This window comes from Ochotona curzoniae, unplaced genomic scaffold (assembly GCF_017591425.1).
Source record: "Ochotona curzoniae isolate NIBS_2020 unplaced genomic scaffold, NIBS_Ocur_1.0 scaffold_4505, whole genome shotgun sequence".
NCBI lineage: Eukaryota > Metazoa > Chordata > Mammalia > Lagomorpha > Ochotonidae > Ochotona > Ochotona curzoniae.
In genome coordinates, this window is record NW_024467118.1 from 23,781,225 (window position 1) to 23,790,875 (window position 9,651).

The 9,651-nt window shown below is 44.0% G+C and overlaps 1 protein-coding gene across 7 annotated transcripts in view; it reads left to right on the forward strand.

Annotated features, from left to right (window-relative positions):
• UBE2K (ubiquitin conjugating enzyme E2 K) overlaps window positions 1-1,376 on the forward strand; it is a 44,168-nt gene extending 42,792 nt beyond the window's left edge. For 6 of the 7 annotated variants that reach the window (XM_040966389.1, XM_040966392.1, XM_040966391.1 and 3 more), the window contains 2 exons: window positions 687-815; window positions 1,110-1,376. In XM_040966389.1, the coding sequence (XP_040822323.1) occupies window positions 687-815; window positions 1,110-1,184 (204 nt within the window). In that variant the 3' untranslated portion in view covers window positions 1,185-1,376. The remainder of the gene's footprint in view (window positions 1-686; window positions 816-1,109) is intronic. The other variant, XM_040966390.1, reaches the window with a different exon arrangement.
• The last annotated feature ends 8,275 nt before the right edge of the window (window positions 1,377-9,651 follow it).

Here is a 9,651-nt window from a genome sequence, read left to right on the forward strand (position 1 = left end):
GTACTCCAAGGTTTCCTTTAGCTTCTATAATGTCCAATCATCTGACTTTTTTCCTTATTAGGGATTAATGGCAGAAATTGTATGTCTAATTCTAATAAGCAGGGGAATCTTTTTTGTCTTGAAGTACTCAAGATGTATCAAATGGTTGTGTCAAATGGCTGTTCATGTATTAGAGTGAATTGAAATTGCTAGCATTTATACATTGTTTTATTAAGAAGTAATAGTTTAGAATATTTGAAGACTATCAGCATGTCCATTCCTGTGTCATCTTAACTACCTCAATGTGCATTACAGTTTAGGACTTTGTTGAGATGTTTTAAATCATCTTGCATTAATATAACTCCAGGACAGTAGTGAAGTTTAGCTGTATCCTAGCTTGAGCTAAAGTTAATAAAAAAAAGTTGGTTAAAATTATTAGCTAATATCGAATCTGTGTACAGTTGCATAGTGTTTATTGCTATATTAAGTTTTCACTGATATGTTACTATTAGCTTTATCCTTTTCTTTGGAAATTCACACCTTCAGGTTAAACAGTCCATTTTCATGAATGACATAGTTTGTCTCAGAAAACAGATCACATTTCACATCTAAGTTTTGTTAGAAGCAGGCTCATAGGCAACTGTGCACTGACTTACAGTATTATACATTTTGGCTCTTTTGTCATGTCAATGTTCTTGTCTTCACAGTACAAGCAGAATCCCGAAATGTTCAAACAGACAGCTCGGCTGTGGGCGCACGTGTATGCTGGAGCTCCGGTATCGAGTCCAGAGTACACGAAAAAGATAGAAAACCTCTGCGCTATGGGCTTTGATAGGGTGAGTCCACAAGGCAGTTTGATTCTGATCCACTGATTGAAAATTAGCCCTCTAAATCCCTTGGCTGATGAGCAATTTAGAAAATGCACTTTCATTAAATTTTCTGTAATTAAAGGCAGTGCCTTTGTTTTCCTTTTTATTGATTGCTCTTTGTTTGAGAATCTTACGCCTGGCAACAAGAAGACACAGAAAGGGAGGAAAAGAACGGTTGACTCTTCTGTGTAAAGACACTGATCCAACATTTGAAGGCTACCTTCCAAGAGCTGATATTTTGTCCCGTGTTCTTCTTCACAGAATGCAGTAATTGTGGCCTTGTCTTCAAAATCATGGGACGTAGAGACGGCGACAGAGCTGCTCCTGAGTAACTGAGGCCTCGGAGCTGCTGACCAGGCGAGCCGGCCCCTGCTCCAGGAACACCAACATCTGTTATTTTTAGGATTCTGCATAGATTTCTTTTAAACTGGCATTCTTGCCTAATGATGTTACCTAGGCACCATTGGAGACTGAAAAAAAAAATCCCTGCTCTGTAAATAAAGCTAATTAAACGTCTGTGTAAATTTACAAAGGGGAAATACTTTAATTTTTTTTTTCCTTAATAGTGTAAAAAATTCTTTGAGCTAAGCTAAAAACCATGGAAAAACTTGCTACTTTAGTATTTAGCGGTGTACCAAGAATAGCAAGAGTTTGCATCAGGATTTTGTTGATTAATTAAGATTCTGTTTTGAGTGTGTCAGGGCCATTCACATAGTTGGTGTTGCATCACAGCTACCTTAACTGTTTCCAACATGGACCCTCCGTGCCTGTGAATGTACTTGCATGCTTGTACTTGACTTCTTAGGCTGGGTAGTGGGAAAGACCACCGTTGGAAGCAATGGAGAATTCTTAGCTATGAGACTTATCCAGATCTGAAGATGGTGACCTGTTCAGAGCCTTTCCTCCCTGTCCGTAGACCGGGACACCGTGTCTGTTTTTTCCCTTTCCACACACAGCGAACCCTCCAGCAGTAAACTGCTCTGTACCCGCCGGGGCAGTGTGCCGAGCAGCACCGTCCCTTGCTCCATTTTTAGGTTGTATGGTTGAAGTGTTTCGTCCTAGCTTTTCAGACACTCTGAAGCTTTTGCTATAATACATAATCATGTAAAAATGGAGCTGGCAATTTTGTTGCAAAACCAGTGAATACTGAAGATTGTAGTATTCCAGAGAGAAAAGACTGACCCAAGTTAGTTTTTCAGAGCATTTGACATTGATTCCTAAACTGATGAAATCTCTTTGAGGCCCTGGAAGGATGCGGTCAGCAGTGGGGAGTCATTGTTGGCCCAATGCTGGCCGTCTGGGGGACTGGCCTCCGGGCCCCTCTCCTGTCATCCTTGCCTGCACCTCCCTTGTGAACACCTAGAGCTGTGTTGGTGTTTTTCTGTACATACTTCAGATGCACATAGGAATAGAAGTGTGTTAAAAATCTAGCTTTCTTTATGATGTTTCTGATTATATGAAAACTAAACACTTTACCTTGTATATAGTCAGACTTTCTATTCGTATTAAAGTTACATTTCATTCTGAGTTCAAAAGTTTGAAAATTATTAGTTTTACAAGCTGAAACACTAATGTGACCATTTTATGAAGGTTTAAGTGGATTTATGCAGGCAGTTCTATAATGTAGAAATATAGTTCTTATCGAATTTTCAGGACCAATGGTAAATATTCAAAATGTGATGGATTCGGAATGAATTAAAGTGAGGCTGTTCATCGAAAGATATATTAACAAAACTTTTGCTTTCTTCATGTGTTACTGATCTTAAATTATGATCATTGTTTGAAAAATAATTTTTGAACCATAGAAGCAGCCTAACTTCATTTGAATTCTCAATAATCTTGATACTAGAAGCAATAAAAGAACCATTCTTAAATATATTGTAATGTGAAGGTTCTCCCAAAAACCCATCATGCTTTCTTAATGACTGGTACTCTCAGCGTTAACAGGATGGTGTACTAAACACAGGTGGCTATGTCCCCTCCCCTGCTCATTTGCTTAAGTGTACTTTTCTTTATACAGTCATATTCTTTTTTATTATTGTTCATTTTCTAAAGATGCCAAAGGAAACAAGACTTTTCTTTATTTATTTTAAATAACTAAAATCTGTACTTTATACTTTGAAGTAAGGTGGGTTGTGTTGGAAATTTTGAGTTTTGCTCCATTGTTGGTTAGGTTGGATTTTTGTTTTATCAAACAGTGGCTTGGTAATATTCGTAATATTTGCCTGTATTGTCAGGGGATACTTAATTGTCCTGTGGTTAGACAAAGCAGAAAGGACATTCAGAAATGACGCAAGGTAAAGCATTATCTCCTTTGCTCTCGAAGGCAGCTACGTCTTGCTTTGGATTTTGTGTGCGCTAGCCCCACCAGGGTAGATCCGACCTGACCACTCTTCTACAGCTTCAGCACACAGCAAATTGGAAAGTGTAATACTGGATTTTGAGATACGCTATATTATGAATTCACTATAAAAACTATTTTCCTCATTTACTTCTAATGTGATTTTTTCCCCCCAGTAGGTTTTCCACCACCTTTGTTTTGTCTATTCCCCCAGCCCTTTCTCTACTGCTCTTAACCGCCTGGAAAAGTGGCACAAGAAATTTTGGCTAGGTAAAAAGTGCCCTGGGAGAAATTATTTTTATAATCCCTAATGTTCTAGGGTTGGTTAGTTTTAAAAACCTCCAAAATTACAGTTCAAAAAATCCAGTGAAACCCCATTTAGGACAGGCAGATTTGTTGGAAGTCATGGCTATCCCTGTTGGCTTTCATTATAACCAGGGCCTGAGCATGTGGCTAACTTTTGAAAGAAATAAGTGGTGAGCTGTGTACTATCTCAATGCAGATTACTGAATGAAAGAATGGACGAATAGCAGCTTGTGATCCAGATAAGCATGTGGTAACATATAAGTGTAAGGAACTTGGTACTAAATTAAATGCTGAGTTGGCTCCCTGAAATGTTCAGAATCTTGACTGTGGTTTACTTAAATACGTGACATGTTCAAGAATATATACCTGTCATGAAATGAAAATAAGACTGGATTTTTTTTCTTTTTTTGAAAGTATCTCACATTTGTGATTGTTGATGACACTTAAAACTATGCAAAGTGATTGTTCCTAAGTATCTGTGAGAAACACTGGCCATTTTGGTCGCTTTGGCTTGCTCGTGCACTGCAAACGCAGCCTGCTGATTCCTGTTCAGCTGCTGAATCGGTTTAACAGTGTGACAGCAGATGTGTCTGCTGGATGTGAGCTTTTAAAACTCTGCAGTAGGGGTGAGAATGTGTTCACAATCCTTTGTAGCAATTCAGACAACTAAGGTGGTTTGTTTTTTTAATTCTTTGAAGCTGAGCCCGGGACGGGGTGAGCTGGAGCCAGGTCCGCCTCGCGCACAGGTCGAACCAGAGCTTAGAACCGAAAAGGAAGATGTCTATTTACAGCTACCTTTACTTCGTGGACTTGTACAAAACAATGTTGTATTAATCACTTTTTCTAGTTCAAGGATTTCAATTCCAGGGTACAATCATTGATTTAAAAAATCTGTCCTTTCCATTCTTTTAGTACTAGTTTACAGTGACTACCATCAGCCAACTGCTGCCGCTGGGAAGGTGACTTGGAGCGTTGGCTCACCGACAGCCTTTTCCCACGTGTGACTCCTGTTAGTGTGTCTGTCGTGTCACACATTCTGTTTGCACTGTGGTGATGTGGATCTCGTGGCAGAGGTGTCTCCCTTGGGGGACACCGGGGGAGTGCGTCTCCCTTGTCCTGGCTGTTTTTACTGCTTCATGGGACTAATCTACCCTTACACCTGCTTTCATCGCCGAGATGTGAGCTGTGAATGTGTCACCTTCTGCTTGGTTCCGTCAACCATGCTGCTATTTCGAATCAAGCATGGCACAGTTTCCGAGTTTGGTTCTCGGCCGAGGCCTAGGACAGCAGTCAGGGCACTGTGCTGCTCGCAGCCCTCGGCTGCTTGCTCTTACCTGTTTATAAGCATCATAATAAAAGCTAGACTATTTCTTTGGTTGGGGGGGAAGAGACTTATTTAATGTAATTTAAAGACTTTTCCAATAGAAAATGAAATACTATTGAAAATAATATCTATTTTTTAGCTTTCAGCAATTGATGGTGCTTTGTTGTGGTGTCTGCTGGAAGTCTTACTGCCGTTGTAGGGATTTTCATTCACCTCACCGAGAAAGAACCTTGCTTGTTAGCTTTCTCTAGATCTCTATCCTAAACAATCTGTTAGTGATGATAAATTCTGTAGGAGGGTCTATTCTGAGCCGTTAACTTCCTGTAAGGGAAACATGGGTGGGTTACCAGAAATTTCCTTAATGCAGGGTGGGCTGTGGGCGGAGCGGGCTGGGGGTACTTGTCTTGAGACTCAAAAACTACGAAACACTTTTGTACAAAACTGATTTTCTAAAAAAAAAAAAATAAACACATTTTTAAACATGTTGAACTTTTCCCCCCTTATTGGGAATTCTTTAAAAATAAATGCATGCATGTTTCCCCTGAAATGGTTTATATCTTATTTCTGAATACTCAACTCTGGACAAGTAGTTAAGGCTTCATATTAAACAAGAAAACACGGTAAACATTGCTTCTTGACACATTTTATAGTGATGCAAATATGATGGTAAATGCACTACACTGAATAATACGGTCTGTAAATAAGTAGTTGGTACTTGGAGAGTTAGTTTGTACTTAGTAATACTGTTTGGTCAGTTTCTAGATGTGCACTTTCTGGAAAGATCCCGGTACCTGCAAGGGCCCCACTTGGGAAGACTCGAGTGTTCATTCTAATTAGGCTTTTATAATCTAATCTTCAATTTTTTTTTTTTAAGATTTTATTTTATTTTTATTGGAAAGGCGGATATACAGAGAGGAGAGACAGAGAGGAAGATCTTCCGTCCGATGATTCACTCCCCAAGTGAGCGCAACAGCCGATGCTATGCCATGCCAATCTGAAGCCAGGAGCCTCTTCTGGGTCTCCCACGTGGGTTCAGGGTCCCAAAGCTTTGGGCTGTCCTCCACTGCTTTCCTGGGCCTGGATGGGAGCTTTCAGGGAGCTGGATGGGAAGCAGGGCCGCTGGGATTAGAACTGGCGCCCATATGAGATCCCGGTTGTGCAAGGCGAGGACCTTAACCACTGTGCCACTGCGCCGGGCCCTAATCTTCAATTTCTTATCTAGGCAGTTATTTTCCCTAGTACTCAGTATGGGTTTTTTTTTTTTTTTTCCTATTGGAAAGTCAGATATACAGAGAGGAAGATCTTCCTCTGCTGATTTACTCCCCAGGCAAATGCAACAGCCAGAGCTAAGCCGATCTGAAGCCTGGAGCCAGGATCCTCCTCCCGTTCTCCCACAAAGGTGCAGGGTCTCCAGTCTTGGGGCTGTCCTTGACTACTTTCCCAGGCTACAAGCAGGGAGCTGGATGGGAAGCAGAGCCACCAGGACATGGGACAGAAATTGACACCCATGCAGGATTCCAACGTGTGCATGGCTAGGACTTTAGCCACTAGGCTACCGTGCCAAATCCACAGTACCTAATAAAATGAGCCCTGAACTGGGCAGCGAGCTGACTAGGTGCCCCTGTATGTTGCTTCAATGTTCCTGTGGTAGATAATGGTTTGGAGGGCATGCGATCTTCAAGGAGATGATCAGATCCTAGGCATACCCCCGGAGACTGGTGAGGTGCTTGCCTGGCTCTATCAGTTCAGAGGCAGTTACAGCCCAGCATGTGGCTGGCCTCTTCTGCAGTTATTCCCCTTCGTATCAGAATTTACCGCCTTCGAGGGCCCTTCCTGAAACCAGCCCCGTGCAGCCACCAAAAGCATTAACCAAATGAACCTGCTTTCCTTATAACTTTACCCACCAGCCTCCATTGATTTGTTACAGCAACAGGTGCAGGAAGGAAAGTGGCATTGTCACACTGACAACTACTATACTGCTTGCTTTACTTTATTTTCTTAGCTTTAATAACAAAAATATCCATTTATGCAAATTTAGGAATTTATACCTAATTGTACTGCCTAGATTCTAGTTAATATTTTAGAAGGTTCTTTGAGCTCACGTAGCATAACTGCCTCTGTTTGTTTTGTGACATAGTAACTAGTACGTTCTTTGAAGTCTTACCATTTGGTGTGAACAGATAAATGAGTAGCGGACATCCATATTTTGCTATTAACCTGTTAGATATGTAGATGCTTTCCAATTTATTTACAACTTACCCTGCATGAAATTGTAATTGCACATTAAATATGCTTCATATTAAGCCCTTCAAACTCCACTGAAAGGACATTTCGAGGGAGAAATCTGGGACAAAATAGACAATGGAGAGCCGACGAGAAGCCGTATTGGTGCATAGAGGGAGTGGAAACCAGGCAGCCTCCTCCTGAGACCTAGAACCGAGAGCAGCTTTGGAGCTAACAACTTGGCCACTGTGCTCTCCCCATGGCCATGACCAGAACAGTGGCCTCCGTGGCCTGTAGCGGACGGTGGAGCTCCACGGCACGGCTCGTGGGAAGACCCTTCTGGTGGGCCCAGATGTTAGCGTGATGCAGGCTTTGGAAGATTCTGTACAGGAGAAAGCAGAGCTCTCCACTAGGGAAACTCAAGTTCAGGTCCTCCAAGAAAACCTTCAAATATAATCATCTAGAAACAAAATACAAAAACAAATAAGAACACTCTTCCCCTAGCAGGATGGCTCACTGGCTAAAACCTCCCCTTTGAAGGGTCTTGTCCTGGCTGCTCTGCTTCCCATCCTTGTGGCCTTGAGAGGACAAGGAAGAATGGTCCCAATCCTTGAGACTACCCATGTGGGAGACCTGAAGGAAGCTCCTGGCTCCCCATCAGCTCAGCTCTAGCCGTTGTGGCTAGTAGGAAGTAAACCAGCAAATGGAAGATCTTTCCCTCTTGTCTCTCCTCTGTAAAATTGCCTTTCAAATGAAAATAAATAAATCTTTAAAAAGAAGTTGGGCCAATTGCAGTAGCCTAGTGGCTAAAGTCCTCACCTTGCACACGCTGGGATTGCATATGGGTGCCAGTGTCCCAGCCATTCCACTGCCCATCCAGCTCCCTGCTTGTGGCCTGGGAAAGCAGTTGGGGAAGGCCTGAGGCCTTGGGACTCTGAACTCACGTGGGAGACCAGAAGAAGCTCTTGGCTCCTGGCTTCGAATCAGCCGTTGTGGTGACTTGGGGAGTGAATTGGTGGACTGAGAAACTTCCTCTCTGTATATCTGCCTTTCCAATAATTAAAAAAATCAGGGCCAGGGGGGCCAGACGGGCCAGGCTTGCGAAGTGAACGCCCACTTCATTGGCAGCTTTTGATGAGCGGAAGGCACAGCCTGCCCTGTTTAGAAAGTAGCCGTGTTAAGGTGGGTGGCTAGCACCCACTGGGCACTGGCCTCTGCCTGCTGGCTGCCCGCTCACGAGCTCTGGGAACCTTATGGCGATGAATTACTGCCAAGGGACATCCATGGATAAGGCCACTGTACGTGTAGGTGAGGAATGAGTCCTGAAGGACACCCAATTGGCCATTGTTATTGCAGGTTAGCGAAGGAACTAAGACCTCATGGTTTGGAGAGAAGCTGGAAGATCTGTTTGGATCAGACTGATTCACCAGCCCACATGGGAGTCATGAGATAAGCTTGTTAGTGTTGAGCATCACTGACCACCACACACCAGCTCACATAAACGCTATGGCTGGGGGCCTGTATAGCAGGGCTAGGTCCCAGTACCCGAGTGCAGGAACAGGGGATGGGTCACATTAGGTAGGACCATGACACTAACCAGCACTTGAAGAGAACCAGGCCCAGGGGTAGATTCTGTTGGGGATAAGTGGGCCCAACCCCGTGGAAATACAAGTCCCACTAGTTAGCTTAAGATTTGGGATAAGGCCTCGCCTTAAACGCTCCAGGATCCCATATGGGTGCCGGTTCTAATCCCAGCAGCCCAGCTTCCCATCCAGCTCCCTGCTTGTGGCCTGGGAAAGTAGTCCAGGATGGGACCTTTGGGACCTTGCATCTGCTTGGGAGACATGGAAGGAGCTTCGGATTGGCTCAGCTCCAGCCGTTGCGGACACTTGGGCACTGAACCATCAGACAGACCTTCCTCTCTGTCTCTACTCCTCTCGGTATATCTGCTTTTCCAGTGACAAATAAACCTTAAAAAAAAGATTCAAGAGGGTGATGGGCTGAACCAGGTATGTACAGGGCATCCACCAACACTCACGGGTACTGGGTCAGGGAATAGGCTCAGCAGGTCCAAGCTGCAGCACCTACATGTGCATCCTAAAACAAGGTGTGGAGCAGGCCAGGCTGCAACATCCAGCAGCTCATACAAGGGCCAAGATGGAGGGACAGACTATGCTGGGCAAGGGTCTCGCACCTGCTGGTGCATATGGGATCTGGGTATGGGAGTGGGCCGAGTGGGGCACCTGGGAAACTCCCCTATGGAGCCATAGCTCCAACTGATGAGCATGTACTCCAGACCTAGGGGTCAGGACAACTGGGCAAAGTAGCCACATCTGTTGGCAAGTGTGTGGGTTGGTTTTGGGAGGGAGCAGGCCAGGTTGCAGCACTAGCCAAAGAGTTAGGATTGGGGTCTCATTAGGTCAGGCCAGGATGCAGCATCTCAAGGCAAAGGCTAAGACGGATGAGGGGATATGCCAGGCCAGTTCATAGCAACCACTGGCATGTGCAAGATATGTGGATGGCAACAGGCCTGGTTGGGGAGCTGAGGGGATGCCCCCTGGCAGGGGAGTGATTCTCATTGGTGAACGCAAGGGCCAGCGAGGGGGCTG